The sequence below is a fragment of the Hylaeus volcanicus genome, chromosome 5 (assembly GCF_026283585.1).
Source record: "Hylaeus volcanicus isolate JK05 chromosome 5, UHH_iyHylVolc1.0_haploid, whole genome shotgun sequence".
In the NCBI taxonomy this organism is placed as follows: Eukaryota; Metazoa; Arthropoda; class Insecta; order Hymenoptera; family Colletidae; genus Hylaeus; species Hylaeus volcanicus.
In genome coordinates, this window is record NC_071980.1 from 4,776,667 (window position 1) to 4,793,792 (window position 17,126).

Genomic DNA, 17,126 nt, shown 5'->3' on the forward strand with positions numbered 1-17,126 from the left:
AACGTTACTTACTACTCGTGCGTACCAGTCGCTTCGAAGCTGCTTCAACAGTGGCCTTCTTTAGTGGAAGGAATTTCTGTGCCTTGAAATTTGTTGAATACATGTTTCTGTGGTCAGTATTTTAATTAATTTGAAATTTCATTTGTAGGTGGTTCGTTAAATTTTTCGTAGAATCTAATTACGTTCTTCTTAAAAAATTAGTGATCGAGAAATACGCGGGGTCGTTCGAGACCCCAAATGTCCAAAGGTCAAACGTCTCATGTAAATGCACGTCATGCAGAACGTTCGAAGCAATTGCCTAAGCTAATTTCCATTAACTGACACGCGGTGATGAATAATTAGCTATGAGTTTATTTCAGTTACAGTAAATAGTTAACCAGGTATCATGTATACATTAACGTCACATTCAGATCTTCAAAGCTAATTACTCGTTCAATTCAAAGTAACTTGTTGCGCGAAATGTCATTGAAACTAATGAGAATACGAACGGCCTAATTTGATCGTCATCACGGTGACTTCTCTCTACTTGAAATTAATGAGACAGGGACACCTTGTTTGCGTTGTTTCGCGTGACGTTAGGCGATACGATGAAGTGTATTTAAAATTCAATTACAACGTAACTGCAAAGTTTATGGTTTATTAGAAGTACAACCCAGCTTGTTATGCATACTTGTTGCAGATTCTGTGGAATCTAATAGAATTTAAACTTTACAGAGGCTTATATCATTTCAATCTTTTACGAGGAATTTTATATAATTTTAGTTCTCTGGTATATTGTAGTTTTTTAATAGGATATCATACAATTTGATTTCGTTATCTATTTAAAACTATTTTTACTGAAACGGATATCGTTCGTGATCTTCAATTAGTAATAGTAAATAGGGTAGATGAAGCACCCCTTACTGTTCGCGAATAAGGAAAATCACTTACATCGAATTGACACTCAATTACTAAGAAAGGATATATATCGACCCTTGACCGCTTTCAGTTGCGACATTTCCTCGCAAAACGAGCCGGTGAATTGATTTCGTTCAACAATGTAAGCATCGTTTCGTTCCGGTGACTTTTCATCCACCTCTGCGTAGCTTCATAATTCCGTTCTCAAGAAATCGTTCGTTCTGTCGAGCAAAGAACCGTTCCGAGGCCATTAAAATTTTGACTCCGAAAAAATGTCTGCACAAACCGGAGTGGGCGATAGTTCAATCGTGCTAAACGCGGTTAATAGGGTCAACAAGGAAGAATGTCCCAACCTAGATCCACTTACTTGTCCTGGGTTTGCAGTGAAATGTGCAGTCACGCGTTATCCTGTCGGAACACAGTATCTTTCCTATTGGTTGATTCGGGTCGTTTCCCCGTAATTGCTGCATTTAATTGCTCTAATTGCGAGCTGTACAGGTTTTGAATTCATGCTTTGTTTACCTGCAAGGAACCCGTAACATTGAAGTCCCGTCATATCAACCTGAATGCAAAGCATGGTCTTGTTTCGATGCACGCGAGCCTTTAGCTTCGTTACAGGGAAGAACGATTAAGCAAGAGGTCGATAATTATTTCTAACAAATCTTCCAGTAACATTTGTTCAGAACAAGAAACGAGGATGAGGGGCTCGTTTACGAGGAAAATATAGAGACAAGAAACGTTTTCTCGGTGCGCAGGTGGCAGCTCTTTCGAGAAGCACGAGTCCTACAACGGTTCCCTGCTGCAATTCCATCGCGTCGAGAGGCGACAAATGGGGGCGTATCTCTGCATCGCCAGCAACGACGTGCCGCCCGCCGTTAGCAAGCGAGTGACACTCGCCGTGAATTGTAAGCTCGTTTCCCTCCTAATCCCTGATTGTATCCGGCAGAAAGGCTCCCGTCGACGACAAAACGCGACGGGTACCCGTCGCTGACGTAACGCTACGCTCCGCGGTGACGAATCGCTACGGCCATTGGCGACGACTTTTCCGAGGCTTTGCTCTTCCTGTCCTCCACGGTATACCGCTAAGACTCCCCTAATTCGCCACGTTCGATGGGACGAGTACCTTCGATGTTTTCGACACTTTGCAATTCTCACTCTGTATCGCTTAGTGTCAGAATATTAAAGTTACCTATTTCCTGCAATTAACAATTTTCAAATTGCTACGTTTCTTTGCTTTGCTGCCGACTGATGGGCTGTTATAGAACGAATGAAAGCATTTTGGGCGAATTAGATAGCGAGTGAAGCGGCTTGGAAGAGACTCCAGGGCCCTGATCGCGTCGAGAAGCGACGAAAGAGATTTCAGATTACTTATCGGCCGCGATTGTGGCAAATTAAAGGGAACGAATTGGAGAAAAAGCGCAGCAGGTTGCTGGGGAATTTATGAAGCGACGCAATAACGTTTATATCCGAGACAGAGGACGCTTTCGTTCTTTCACGGCGAACAATGGAACAATGGAAGAAAATGTAGTGGAAACTTGGCGCGAATTTTAACAATGCTCGCCGGAGATAATTGATTGGAATGCAACTAGGCGGAGATTACATTGCTGGAATTGTTTGGTGAGACTTTCAGGGGAGCCTTTCTACCTGAGATTTAAATCTTTAATAGCAGAAATGGGGAAAATTCTTATTACAAATAAACATCTCCAATGAGGAAGAAAAAATAAACCATTTATCGATCCTTTACTCGTTGAATAAAAATTAGAATTCAAGTCGTAGAACTAAAAATATCGATATTCGATATTTTATCATGAAAATATATTATCCTTGTGTTTCATTCTTATTTACCTTGGATTATTTAAACAAAATCTTACCCATCTCTGTTTAACTTTGTACGATAGATTTATCTATTTCCTTTTTTATTTATTTTATATTACCGTTACAAACTCCTGAAAATAACGAAGGCGAAAATGATTTTAAAATTTCTTTTTCGATTCTTTTGTTACACCGTGATATTTACCATGCACGGGTACAAAACATTCGTTTTAAAAACGTCTCTGTAACTCTGGTGGCTTTTGAAACAGATATGGACATTTCTTAAATAATTTGTAATGCTATTTTAAACAACGGAATATCTCGTTTCACGGTAACTTTATTGTTGAAGCACAATAACGCTATCTCATTTCGTAAAGCAACTACAAAAATAATTATTCTGCAGTTGGTACAATGGAATAATGATGCACTTTTGAAAATAACGTTTCGAAGTCTTTTAGCGAATGAAATTGTTAAAAATTGCAATAATCGCCATGCCTCTATTTGAAGTTCTTTATTTTCCTTTCAAATAAAATTATCCCACGTATGTTTCCAAATTCCACCAGAGGTATGATGTTTTAGATCATAATTTTATCTCGGGAACTCCGAACAGCGCAGTTAAACATTTAAGCGTTTGTTATTCGTGGTTGTTGCAGGAAACTGCAAAGTTTTGTCCGAATCAACGCGAAAAATTTGCGTATATTCCTCTTCAGACGTGTTTATTTAAATATAACGTACGGTAATATTTTATAGAGTATGTCGTGCCAGCACAGAATATTTCATTACCGTTGGTAACCATGTTGGTCCAAATATAAAATTATTTGCATCGATTGGCATGTATTAATTATTCGAAAACGGTAGATACTGGGAATTAATTATGCCGAGGCTCGATAATGCGTTACATACATTATATACATATTTCATATTTTCGGATTGTTACACGAAAGCTATAATTACGCGTGTTGCTCTATTTTGACGTTGGTATTCTTTCGATGTTGCCGCGAAACGTATTATCAAAGCAGGAAATATTGATTTTCGGATGTGTATCCCATCGGGACAGCCAGAATGAAATTAACATTGGGATTACACGCTGCCTGCATTATTAATACTGGTTTTCCTAAATTCGTCGAGTTTTTCGAACGATAGACAAGAGTATTAAGAGTAATATTATCACTGCTATTCTAATTCATCTAATTATTTAAATACTATGTTTTAATACATAGATAAACGACACTTTTACGTCGCAGTAGTTGGTAATTCGACGATAGAGAGGATAGAGTTGTAAAGACACGATTATATAAAGGTAACAAAGGTAACGAGTCACATGAAGCGTTCATTGCCAAACAAACCTAGCGTATTTGTAAATACGGCGATATCGGGTAACATACAACCATATGTATACTTGTATACACAATCCTCATTGCTTTGACTTTCCGAGTCGTTTCTCAATTATTCTAGGAACGTATACACAATAAGACGTATACGTCAACGTACGTACACGTATAAGACAATTTCTTGTTAGAATTTTCCACGAATAAAGTTTCTGTCGGTGAGAAACATCGAGATGAATTATAGACGAAACACGAACGAATAACTGGAACGTTCTAGGTCGATGTTAATCTTGGAACTGTAACGCAAAAACCATACACTGGGGTTGTTTACGTGTCCGTAATTTTTTTCATATTTGCCAAGCATTTGAAAATCTGGCCAAATTTCGGTTTATATTTTCGTACTTTCGTACTTAAAATACTCGTTTATTTTTTTAAATTTGTGAAATTACATTTGAACAACCCCATAGAACGCGCTTTAAGGGTAAACCTTTCGCGTAACCTCGTTAGAACATTCCGGAGCCGTTCAGATTAATTGTCGTATTAAATCACACACGTGCGGGGGAGGAAACCGTGCACAGAGGACATGTAATCGCGACAAATTATAGATGTCTATATTCTACGCCCGAGAACATTAATCAAAATCTTGGGTGGACCGTGTGTATCGCGATAAATCGGGCAATTAATTTGAAACCGCTTCCACAGTTGCACCTGTCGTCAAAGCACCTAATCAGCTGCTGGGCGCACCTTTGGGCACGCACGTGCAGTTGGAGTGCTACGTCGAGGCATTCCCAAACACAATTAATTACTGGGTGAAGAACCGACGAGGGGCAGAAGATGAAATGCTGATCGAGGGGTGAGATTGTACGCACTCTTAAAGTTAACCCTTGGAACACTATGGCTGACACGATTCAAAACCATAGCAAACTTAATCGCTAACGTTAATTAGTGTCAGTGTGGAATTTTTCAAAAGAGGATTTAGGATATTGTTTTTTTAATAAAGCACAAGTTACAAGGAATATTTGTCCGATTTATTTTTTACATTTAATGAAAGTACACATGATTATAATCAACGTGAAGGGTTAATAAAAAACAAAATTCTAAAACCCCCTTTTGGAAAATCCTTTAGCTACAATGGCCGAGTAACGATATTAAAACTCTTTGTTACCGGCTATGGTAAATATTTATTATATGGGCTAACAAATCTAACGAATGCTCTTTACGGCTAGTTAAATGAAGTTTCATTGATCTTCGATGTTTGATGTTACGTTTGATAAATTCTTCCCTGTATAGGTGTTAGAGAGTTTCATTGGAAATTAAATTATTTATGGGGAGATAGTTATGCAATCATATTTTTATTTCTCGAGCAGTAAACTAGTTGGCAACCTTGTAGGAGAATTGTGACCCTGCCACTTCAGCGTAGAGTCGAAAGAACGGGGACGTCGCGACGCGTCGCCAGTGGAGTGACGTTTTTCCCGTTTTTAAAAATGTATTTCACCGAAACAGGACAGCTGTTCCTACCTTCTCAAGTTACGGGTGTCTGCCTCTACACCTAAAAGAAAAGAAACGAATGAAAAATTGAGACGACAGTTGGTAGATTCCCTTTGTCAGTGGTAGTCGTGCAAGGGTTAAAATGTTTACTGTTCCTCGACAGTTAGGGAGATTCATAGTCGTTGTACTGCGCAGGCACAAGTACAAGGTACGAGAAGAACGTTCCGGATACACAGTTCTCATGTCGCTGTTAATCAAAGAGTTCGCCGAGCAGGATGTGGGCAAATATAAGTGTGTGTCGACGAACAGCCTTGGCAAGGGCGATGCCATCATAAGGCTGTACGGTAAGTTCCTCGAAACCTCCTTGAAAAACATCCGAATTAAAGGACTATACGCGGTTGTCATAGCCAAAGTTCAAGAACGCCGTGAGAATAATTTAAAGTAGAATTTAAATTTGCTCATGAACAGGAAAAATTCTGTTTCAAAACTCTCTTCTTTTACTTTCCATAATTAGTGTCGCAGCGAAAAGCTGTTTTGCAAGGGAAATTTAACTGCAGCGTACAAAGTGATAATAGCTTTACGCAGACGCCGCGACTGTAGCATTTCTGTTTGCAAACATTGTTCCCGACGATTACGCGGCTGTTGATTATTCCCATTAGTTTGTATATTTGCTCAGCTTGATAGCACAACAGATAGTTATCAGCTGGTGTTTCCGCAGTGTGAATAGAGATTTGAAAATACCAAACATTGGCAAATTCGTGACTATTACTATTAGGTGAAGGTTGTAAATTAAAATCCTTCGAGATGATTTAAATTTCCACATCCTAGTATCCAAAAGAAATCTATTTACCCTTTATCCCGAAAGCTTCAAATTAAGAATGTCCAACGATAAGAAATAATCCGTATGTCATTGGTCTCCAGCGTTCGTCGTCTGCTTTCAGAGATTAAAGTCGGCTTCGACAGGTCGTCGCGCGGAAAAGATCACGTGTCCATCATCGGTGGTAAGTGGAACGCAGATCTCCCACGAGCTTCGCGAGGCTAGAAAAATCGATCAGACACAATTATCGAGGCGGTGGTTACTGGAGAAACGTCAAATTGAATTTTTCCTCCGCGCAGGTTTAGCCGAGGCCGCACAAAGTTCGGGCGCAAACAACGCCAGCAGAGGGTTCATGGGATGTAGCAACAAATTATCGCATTTCGTGTCGATGTTTCTCTTCATACCGGTGTTACTCTGGCCGCGGTGAAGAAGGCATCCGCTGTTGGTCACCGCCAAGCCGAGTGCCAGGATAACTTTGTGCCAAAGGACAAGAAAAATAAAGCAAGAACGGCTTTTTCGTATGTATGTATGTATGCGTGTGCATGGGTGGAGGGATAGAGATTTCCTACGCGCGCGAACGCGCAAGCCCGAGTGTGTTCTGTCTGCAAAGAACAAGCGAATCGTTGGTAACTGTTGCGCGCGTGAATGTCGAACTGCGTACCAAAGAGAGAAACACAGAAATTGTGAAATAAATCGGAGGCTCGCGTTCTCTACATCTTCCTACTTCCCCTTTCCTACTCTGCCGAGTGTCGAAAATGATTTTTAGGTCAATGAATGTTGTCAATGTACGCGCCCGTTTGGATCCGTTTCGTTGAATATGGACGACGGGATCCTGGTGAGCAGAGTGCGCGACGAAAGAAAGACAAGAATCGGTTACGCGCGAAGCAGCTTTGGGCCCTCCTAACGATGCTTAACAAGTCGTCAATAATTAATAAGTTACGGTCGTTTTGTCATTGGTATAAGCGTTGCGGACTTTTAGATGTCAGGGAACTCGACGTTTCCAAATAAAAGTATGAGATCAAACGTTGTACACTAGCTGTCGTTCATCATTTCCGTGACCCTCTACTTTTTTCTTGATATCTTTTAACTCTAGGTATAGATCAGCGATGCCCAAGTCATAGCACGTGAATCTTCTGGGGTTTGCAGTGAGGGAAGAGGTGGTTGAACGTAGTGAATAAGGTAGAGTACTCTCTTGACGAGACTCGGTAATTTAGATCACGCGATGGATAAGACTGGTTACTTTGTTGGTCATATAGAATAATCTGTTAATAAGGCAGATACACATTTAGAATCAAAGTCGGCTTTATCTAAATTATCAAAGGAACATGGTATTCTGATTGTACTCTTCAATAGAGTATGATAAGATAAAGCTAACGTGAACTTTTATTTTCAAAAGTACCCACCGAAGGCAGCACCTACCACGTACTATCCAAATGACTGCGACGAGTGACGTTATCAACTGAAAATTATACAGAGTGTAACAAATTACCATTTTAATCAAAATAGCCTACATATCAGCAAATAAATAACTACGAATACTGCGATGATGAAATATAACATTCTTTGATTGTACTAAAATTCATAGTGGTATCATTTTTCTTCTAAACCCAGGTACTTTAGGTTCACATATGTAAATCAACAGAGACAAATAAGTACGTCACAATGCTTGCAAATACTTTCTTATTATTTGGTAGAATTAAATAAAAAGAAAAATTATTTTTAGGAAATTAAAGCAATCCAATTGATTAATTGACAAAAATAGCCACCAAATTTCAGTAGGTATTTATAGACTTATTTTTTTGTCTCAGCAGGGGACCACACGACTCCCGTTGAGAATCACTGTAATAAAAAGTCCCATTTACGCAATCTATCTCCACTACCTACATTCATACACGACTGCTAAAAATTATTTGATTACTTGTAATATGTAAGTACACATAGAATAGTATAAAAGGATAATTATTTTTATGGAGCTGATAATGTATGTAATTTTACCGTCTTCACAAAAATGAACTAACGTGTAGTTTTAATTATTATTATTTTACAAATGAAATCACCAAAATTAAAAATTGTATAAGAATATGTAACTTTTCCTAACAGTCCTTTATATTACATTTATGTTATTATTTATCGCAACGTATTCCTAGTAATATTATTTTCGTTCGATTATTAAATTATATTTCTACGTTCTTAGTTCTTACTTAATAGATGATATATAAGGACTCTGCTACTACGTAGTGTTTATGTTTCATTGTATACTATATCACTACATGCGTACTCCAAAGTCGCGTAGAATTGAATGAAAAAAACGTAAACAAGCGTATTACGTCATAGGGTAGAGGGGACTGCTGATTGATCAGTGTGCTCTGTGCTCAGATCCACGCGCATCTTGGATTGGCGGGTTAGAATAAATTTATTTGACTGATAATCCAATGAAAAAATGACCAACATTTTAAACAACGGTATGTATTAATTAACGTAAAACTTTCCTTAAATATTATTGATGAACGTTTAAATTACTGGAAATACAGAAACTTTGGAACTCTAACCTATCTCTGTACTCCATAAACAAACTTTTCGAAATAATAAATGACAAGTATCAGACAAATTTACATTTCTATTTACACAATATATTGTTGTTTGTTTGTCATATCGTTAATAAGTGCTATTTTTGTTTTCTTTAATACCAGCATGACGAAATTTACATTAAACTCGCAGATGGCAGAGCAAAACAGATCACAAGCATCAGAATGGAAGAGACCGGATCAGGTAATGCAATTGCATCGTTTAAAAGTGAGAAAGCGTGCACTCCAAGCACGTATAAGCAACATACGTGTCAACAGAGAAAGCGTTGGATTAAAGTCTTCCGATGTAAACAAGAAATGTGAACTAGACTCCAGCAACTGTGTAGCTCAAAAGCGTAAAAATCCTTTTGCACATGACAAGAGTGATAAAAAACCTAATATAATGTCTCCAGAGCTAGAAGCTAGTAATGATAATACATTGTTTGAATTATTAAAAATTGAAGCTCCAAAACCAGACAAAGCAGATAGTTCTATATCGGAAAGTTCTTTAACATTCTATAATGTGCTTTCAAAATTAGAAGGAAACAAGGCTACTCCAGAGCCAGAAATACCAAAAGGTGAAAAGAACATTCCAATAGACTGGACTTTAAAGACTAAAATGAGATTTATGTCTCCAAAGTCATTTCCGTGGAATTCTAAATTAAAAACGAGTGAGGAGGCTTCCGGTACAACTGGTTTTGTAAGGTGTTTAGATATTAGCGAACAAGATACAACTTTAGACACTAGTCCAAACGCGAGGTAACTTTTCTAACATTTTCTGTATTTGTGTAGAAGTATTCTATATGAGTGGGTGTTATTAGAATTTATTTCAAATAGGCTACACAGGTGTTGTTTAACATGGCAACATCCTTCGTTACCATGGTTAGAATTATTTCCTCGCTCTGCTGGCAAAGTGAGTGCTAATTCAACAACTAATTTGTCGATAATACACAATATAGTCGTCAAAAACGCTTTGTACAAAGACTGGAGCGAGAGCTTTAGGTCGCTTTTTCATTTATTACGAGCACAACAGTGTCCATATTTTTATGTTTGCGCAAATAATTTCACCGTACTGTTTCGCGCCGCTGGAATTTGCGGAATATCCGAAGCTCATGCATTTTTGACTCCGACCACACGTGGTTTCCGACAACTTTTAAAACAAGAAGGTACGGAAAACTTTGGATACGTCGTATGAACATCTATAAAATTATACAATTTTATAGAAATAGAATACACGATGCCTCTGAGAAAAGATTTTAAAAGACGATCAGACGCGGGCGATTCAGGGTGTGAAACACAGGATTCGAGTATATCGAACGCCACGGTACAATTAAGCCACGCAGAGGATCAAGCTCCTGACGACGATGAGGATGAAACGCAAGACGAATGGTTGCAGAGTCTAGGAGTTGACAATACTGAAATTCGTAAAATTAATAGCTCACAGGTAATTGTATAATATTTCACTTATTTTCATTAGATCGTTTACGAAAATTGATTATAGGCACGAATGACGTTAGAAAAAGAAACCGAAATAGACAATATGAAACACTCTCTCATTTTCGTGAAAGGCGCCGAGGTACAAGGTTTATTCAATTTTTTAATTAATTGTAAGTCCGCTATTACAACAACCGGCCCATTGGCTGGAGTGCCTCCAACTCTTTTAGCACCTACTGCCTTTCATGGTGCCACGTTAAAACCAATTAAGGTACAATAGCTTTTTGTATGTAAGTCTACTTAGGTCGTGCGGAATCCAAACTGCTTTTTTTTTTTTTAAAGGTTAAAGAAAGCATAGTACGCGTGGACAACGAACGGTATTTTTCTTTAGAATTGAAGGGTCCTCTTTTACCGCATGTATTGCCCTCTCTTTGTTCTTTAATGAAATCTAGTCAGTTGGAACAATATTCGGCGAGTTGTGCTCAACTATACTCGACGACTTCGTTTTCGGCAGCAAAACATGGACTTGAAGAAACGGAATCGGAGAATGCGTCCAAAATGCCGCCAAATGTGTTCGGCAAAGAGAATTTGAGCGACTGTGGGTTTAACAATGAATTATTGAAATATTTTTGCAGTTCCGACGCAAACTATATTCAGACAGTTGAAAATATTAAATTTTCCAATAATCTATACACATGGTCCTAACGAAACAATATTCGTAATTTTATTAATGACTATGCTTGAAATTTAATTTAAGAACTTGAACATAATGACATAATTTATTTAAAAAAAAAAAAGAATAGTTTGTCGAAGTAAGATGTAAATTTAATTGCTATTATTATAATCATTGTCATCATCGTTAGAATTCATCAATTCTTATTTTCAATATCGCCATCATCATCCTTTTTATATATTGTAACAATTATGAATGGGTTTCCAACAAGTTTTTGTTTACATTAAATAGACACGTAAATGCCCGATAAGTAATCGATTGATACATAATTAATTTTCTTTTTTTTAATTGCCGCAAAGTGTATCTAATGTGACTTGAAAGTCACAGATATTTGCACAACTACGAAACATTATTGCTTGTCGCATTGTTCTGGTAGACGGTGCACGGGTCGTCCACTTTTTGTAGCAATAACTATGTCGAATACCTATATCACGAATATCTCGAAGGTTTTATCATTGTTCGAATATAGCGTTAATAATAAAATTACGCAACACCCTTAATTTGTCCTTTCGAATTTAGCACCATTTATCGTCGGAAGTTTGATTGAAAAACGAACCGAGAGAACGAAAACTGTGCATAATAGAAAATTCATTAAAGATAAATTTTCGAACTCGCCAGCGGCGAAGGTGGGGTCCACGGATGGACTGCCCCTAAAAATAACGAATCGATATTCGCTCACTGCCCCCGAATCGTCGGCCGGTCACCTCGTACACGAACAATCAATTTATTGTAAGAACGAATTCTTTCCATGTTTCGTCCAAGTATTTATTACAAACACGAGCATATATTTTAGCGTCAACGTTAAAAAAATTGGTACGGACTATCGTTAGATGTTGAGTAAGTAAAAATAATAATTTAAGCGATTCAAAACGCATTTTTCAAACATTCTTCTGTGGACTTTGAGTTTTATTTTATTTTTATTTTGAATATTAAAGTAACATTATTTATTTTGAGGTGCATTTTATAAAAAAAACATTAGAAATCAAAATCAAATACCTTCGTTAAGTATACTTAATGTTCCAACGCAGTATGCCTTAATTTATGTTCAGTCGTAGACAAAGTAAAAAATTGTAAATTGTCCAAATATTAAAATTACCCACTGTATATCCGTCGACCGGTAAATTAATAAGTAGTTATTTCGATTTCAAATAAACATTGCTAATTATTATATCGAGCCAATGTAAGGGAATAGGCTTTAAAAAATCTTTGTCGACGCGATACGAATTGGAGTAGTAGGATCTATTACGATTCGCGTGCACACGTGTATCCACACCGAGCGCGGTCATAAATATACACGTACCCATGTGATGATTACGTCAGTACCCGGTTGCAGTCTGTGCTCATCGTATTGCGACACTCTTCAACGAGCAGTTTCATGTTCCAAGGTCTTTTATGCGAGTTCACTTTTCGAGTCGAACAATGGACTGGTAATATTGCCCCCTCGGGCCACGCTAGGAGCGATACTCGAGTAACGGGAATTTTCTCTGCTTTCCATTTGAAAATTGGGCTTTCCAGACCGCAGACTAGGATTCCTTTGCGATAGTATCGCGGCCGATATCGTTCGAAAAGATACTCGAGCGCGGAGCCTTTGCCACGAATCGAGAATAAAGTGATCGAACACGAGTAAGATCGAGAGATCGGTAGGCAGGATATATCTCCTCGAGGCACACGATTTCAAAGAGAAATAAAACAACCTGCACGATAGAACAGTGCCGACAGTTTACTAATGCGTTTTGAGTTGGATAAATTGTTATTTTTATATATTTAACATTTAATGGTTGTTTATAACGTTGCCAACCGAATGGGAAAATTTAGATTAAATATTCAAGTTGAACGAAAGGTGGGGTAGCTTTTAACCCACCTAACTCCGAAGAGATATATCGAATGGACACGCCTGGAAAAATCGTCCTATCGTGACGTGGACGGTTCGTTTTATTTTTAACATCTTTAAACGGTAACGGTCGAGTAACGTTCAAATAAAGCATGCTAAAGTGTAGTAAAGCTTTTAATAAATATAATGAGAGAATTTGGTACAAGGGAACATAATGCGAGCAAATGTTGAGGAAGGAAGAAATAGATCTAATTTACTAATACTCGTAATTTTTGTCGCGTGTGTTTTTTAATATATACAATAATTATTTTCTTCAATTGCAACAAAAAATAATTCCTCGTTTACATTATACAACCATACCTGTATACCTGTGACACCCTGATACATAAATGTCATACTTCTTTTCAAACATCTACATACCTCAAACGAGTGCAGTGTATATCTGTCATTGCTTGGAAGGTCAGTTTCTTATCTTTACATTTTCATTCTTGTTATATACATTCCTGTTTCTATGTTCCGTTCATTTTTATATCTCTGTTATCCTTCATTAAGTTTTCCCTATATTCCTACACCTCCGAAGGAGGCCATGCTTTCATACTCTCCGTTATGAACTCTGAGTGAGTTCGCTCCAATTAAAGAAATCAAACCCACGTGTCTATTGTTCGTTACAGATCGCAAACACTTCCGTGAAATCCCGAAGCTGATATCCAATCAAAAACGTTCAAACACCAGTGAAAATCTTCCCAAAACGTGCCATTCGATTAAAATTCCGCTATCAACGAATACTAACTCTCCCGAAAGGGGGAAAAGGCGAATTGCACCTGTTGTCGTTCGCACCGAGGATAATAGACCTTCACGGACCGCTAGATTTAAGCGTCTTCATCCGAAATTGAAAATCTTGGAAGAGGACGAAAATTTTCTCGGGTGATACAATGTCGAATCTGAAATGCGTAAAAAAGAAGCAGGGTTAGGTCGCCGGGGGAGGGGCAGAAGGGAAGGTCCCTTCTTCTCGCGAACGTCCGATCAGGCTACCGAGAAGCAACCCCTTGTAAACGGGAGGGTTCAGGGTGGATAAAGCTGCTGGGTACGCCGGTGGTAAGGGGTTCGTGGCTAGGGAGGGTGCCAGCGAATGGAGGGGGGAGGGGGGTGTCTGCTTCTGCGAATGTGTCCGCGGATGCGGGATGTGTGTGTGTGCGTGTGTGTGTGTGTGTGTGCGCCATACGCTCAGGGAACAGTTGATGTTAGAAAGAGAGCAATGAGACAGACGTTTCGGTATGGTACATTGAGCGAGACAAGGACGAGGAATTGAATGAAGAGAGAAACTGATAGAGAAACGAAGAGAGACAGCGGGCGTGGGAGAGGGACAGATAACGGGAGGGAGAGAGATCGAAATATGTGAACAGGAGAGGAAGAGAGAGATGGATAATGAAGAGAGAGGTCTCTCCCCATGATACGCGTACACACATCCTGGTCCCTTATTCCCCCGTACGTGCGAAGGGGGTTTCGAGAGACCAGCAACGGTGGAGCCACGACGACAACGAGCCACAACCACGACGGCGAACACGACTACTACGACACCGCGTGGGGGTTGCACGAAGACCCCCTGGTGGGGTTCTGGCTGCCGACCCCACAGTCCCCCGCTGGAAATGATATCAGTCGCGACTCGGTCGAGGGAGCCCCAGCACGCGCGTGCCCCTTGCAGAGTGAGCTCAGCTCGCTTGCTCGATTCTCCAACTCTGCAGTTACGTTCGCGTTAGATTTTTCCACGACGGTGAGTGTTTTCGCACGAAATACTTGCTGTGTTCCATCCGGGGGGGCAGAGAAAAGGGTGTACACACACGGTGGTCGTGAAGGAAGGAACGAAATAGACGTCGACACGGTGCAAACGTCAGTCTACCCTGAGCTTTTTTGGAGCGTGCTCTTACTGGTTGATTCCGGTGGCCCGTCGCGGCGAGAACGATTTTTAAAAACTTTTACCCATTGGAGGAAATCGGAAGGTGAGTGATTTTTTTGGGGAATATGGCTCTCGACTAGGGTGTACCCGTGTGCCGCGGTGAAAGTCAGTTTCCACACGGTCGTGTGCGCGCGGACCGTTCACAATCCGACGGAAACGTCCGATTTCTGGGCTCAAGGTTCGATCCGGAGCTCCGTTGAATAGTGTCACCTGACGTATTTTACCTCGTTGTTTACGGGAAAAACGAGCCACGATTCAGGCTAAAGCGACGATTGGGTGTTTGCGCTGACTCCGTGCCGGGCTTAAGACCTCGCACGACATCTGTAGGCTGCTCCGTTGGAACTGCAACAGTCCCTGCTGCTTACTTCTTCCTCGTTCTGTTTACGATGATAACCCAGGTCCGTTCCTTAATCGGACCGATGGCGACGATACTGTTTAACTCGTTCCTAATAGCGGAACGGTTAATCGCGTAATTGACTCCGAATGCACTTGTACGATATCTACGGTACGTTCTGTTGAAACGGTGACACCTTCTTTACGGAGACGGACGATATTCTTATCTGGACTAGTACGCGTTACGAACGAAGAATAAACAAGTTTTTATACGTCGCTCGCAGAATGACGAGCGGAGTTTGAATTAGAAAATTATAGAGGAAAAGGAAACTCGTGTTATTTAATCGGTTGTTTAATTCAATTCATTTATTCCAACGTAAAATAGAAGTAAAATACAAATAAAAGCAAAAAAAAAACATTATCAACATCATTAACATCAAAAATATTCTAATAAATTTCACAACATCACAAATATACACATATCGGTTGATATATTATGTACTTCATAGAAATCGGTTGCTTCGAACACACCGCGTAAATTTGGTGTCAGGTATATCGTTATCACGTTTCTCCGTCCATGACAGTTTTACCCTTATTACCATGGATAATTGCGAGTCCGCCGTAGTTAGTTTCAACGCGATACGAAAGCATGATTCGTGACTCTTCGTGCTGGTCTAATTGAAATCGAGCTAGCTGTGTCTGCCATTCGACGTTTACGAGCGTTTTGTTTACGACTGTCGCGACACCAGTTTTTCTGTATTTTCATTTGGACAGTATTTACAAACGATTCACGACAAGGCCTCGGTGTCTCCCTTTTACGTTGCGAGTGCAACGTTTCCCTCATCGTTCGCGGATTTATTTCGTTTCTCACTCGTTTCGTCGTTCACGTGGAAATAGACTCGAGGACGAGGCAGGGCTGTCAATCTGTCGGCCTCCCTTCCGTTTGCCTCGCTCGGGCGGGAGACGATTTTTCACAAAAGGTCCGCCTAGTATACGTACAGTAAAGAGCATAAACGAGACAGTCGCGCACATTTTTCTTAGGAACGTTTGTTATTTTTTGAATAATTCATAAAAAAGAAGAATCAACGTTGATAACTGTTTTTTTATTCTCGATATGTAAATTTGCATAAACATTCCCACTGCAGTCATAAAAGAGTGTTAATTCGTCGAGATCATAACAAATTTAGTCATCGACATTGATTTTCATTCGTTTTGAGTTATTTGTACAACGAAAAATATTTATATCGGGAAAATTTTCGCGATTGGAACAGATTTGCTCCTTACTGTACGTCTCTATATATCGACGCGAACGTTTTTAAGGCGCGACGACGAGCCGCGGGTATTAATAGAGTCGACGCTGGGGCACACACGGTTTAAACCGACTCTCTTGCTCTCTTGATCTTCTAGAGCGCTCTAACCAGCCACGGGAAATCTCTCGCGCATTCTTGGATAACTTAGTCACGCCAACACACCGACCTCGATACGTCGTTTGGAAAAATTCGACACTTTTCCCCGTGTTGTTTTCATAATTCGCGCGGTACGGTTTGCGATTATTTTCGTTAATTCGAGGTTAGGTTAACAATGGCGTAGAGTGTAGAGCTCTGCCTTTGTGCCGCTAGTATACTTATTTTTATCTCTGCACAGCGTCGAATTAATATCACGCCGATCCCTGGGTTGAGACTGGCAAAGACGAGAGAAATTTTCGAATAAAAATTCGATCGAGTACAGAACTTGTACAAAAAACATAGCTTCATCTCCTCAAAATATATATTTATTCGTGCATTCAACTAAACGAAATGCTCTCTATATATCAATAAACATTTACTGAACTGTATACATATATTATTTTGTGTACTACAAACGTAAATAGTATATTAATTGAACGAAATTTCAATGAAATAAACGCGATTATTTACACAGATTTGGTTCCCAGAT

At 39.4% G+C, this 17,126-nt stretch overlaps 3 protein-coding genes across 8 annotated transcripts in view; all 3 read left to right on the forward strand.

Annotated features, from left to right (window-relative positions):
- LOC128877270 (lachesin-like) overlaps positions 1-7,377 on the forward strand; it is a 72,583-nt gene extending 65,206 nt beyond the window's left edge. The window contains exons 5-9 of the mRNA XM_054124432.1: positions 1,653-1,802; positions 4,740-4,890; positions 5,721-5,869; positions 6,467-6,526; positions 6,642-7,377. Coding sequence (XP_053980407.1) covers positions 1,653-1,802; positions 4,740-4,890; positions 5,721-5,869; positions 6,467-6,526; positions 6,642-6,769 — 638 coding nt within the window. The 3' untranslated portion in view covers positions 6,770-7,377. The remainder of the gene's footprint in view (positions 1-1,652; positions 1,803-4,739; positions 4,891-5,720; positions 5,870-6,466; positions 6,527-6,641) is intronic.
- A 1,285-nt stretch (positions 7,378-8,662) lies between these two features.
- On the forward strand, positions 8,663-11,573 carry LOC128877269 (protein downstream neighbor of son homolog). 2 transcript variants are annotated; one of them, XM_054124430.1, is made up of 6 exons: positions 8,663-8,804; positions 9,033-9,665; positions 9,744-10,072; positions 10,130-10,350; positions 10,408-10,611; positions 10,683-11,573. In XM_054124430.1, exons 2-6 carry the CDS (start codon positions 9,034-9,036, stop codon positions 11,043-11,045), a joined length of 1,749 nt encoding a protein of 582 aa, XP_053980405.1. In that variant the 5' UTR covers positions 8,663-8,804; position 9,033; the 3' UTR covers positions 11,046-11,573. The 2 variants fall into 2 exon arrangements, with proteins under 2 accessions (XP_053980405.1, XP_053980406.1); XM_054124431.1 differs by having other exon boundaries at positions 8,677-8,804; positions 9,061-9,665.
- Positions 11,574-11,716: 143 nt separating this feature from the next.
- LOC128877268 (uncharacterized) overlaps positions 11,717-17,126 on the forward strand; it is a 29,046-nt gene continuing 23,636 nt past the window's right edge. For all 5 annotated transcript variants that reach the window (XM_054124425.1, XM_054124427.1, XM_054124426.1 and 2 more), the window contains exon 1: positions 11,717-14,901. In XM_054124425.1, the coding sequence (XP_053980400.1) occupies positions 14,352-14,901 (550 nt within the window). In that variant the 5' untranslated portion in view covers positions 11,717-14,351. The remainder of the gene's footprint in view (positions 14,902-17,126) is intronic.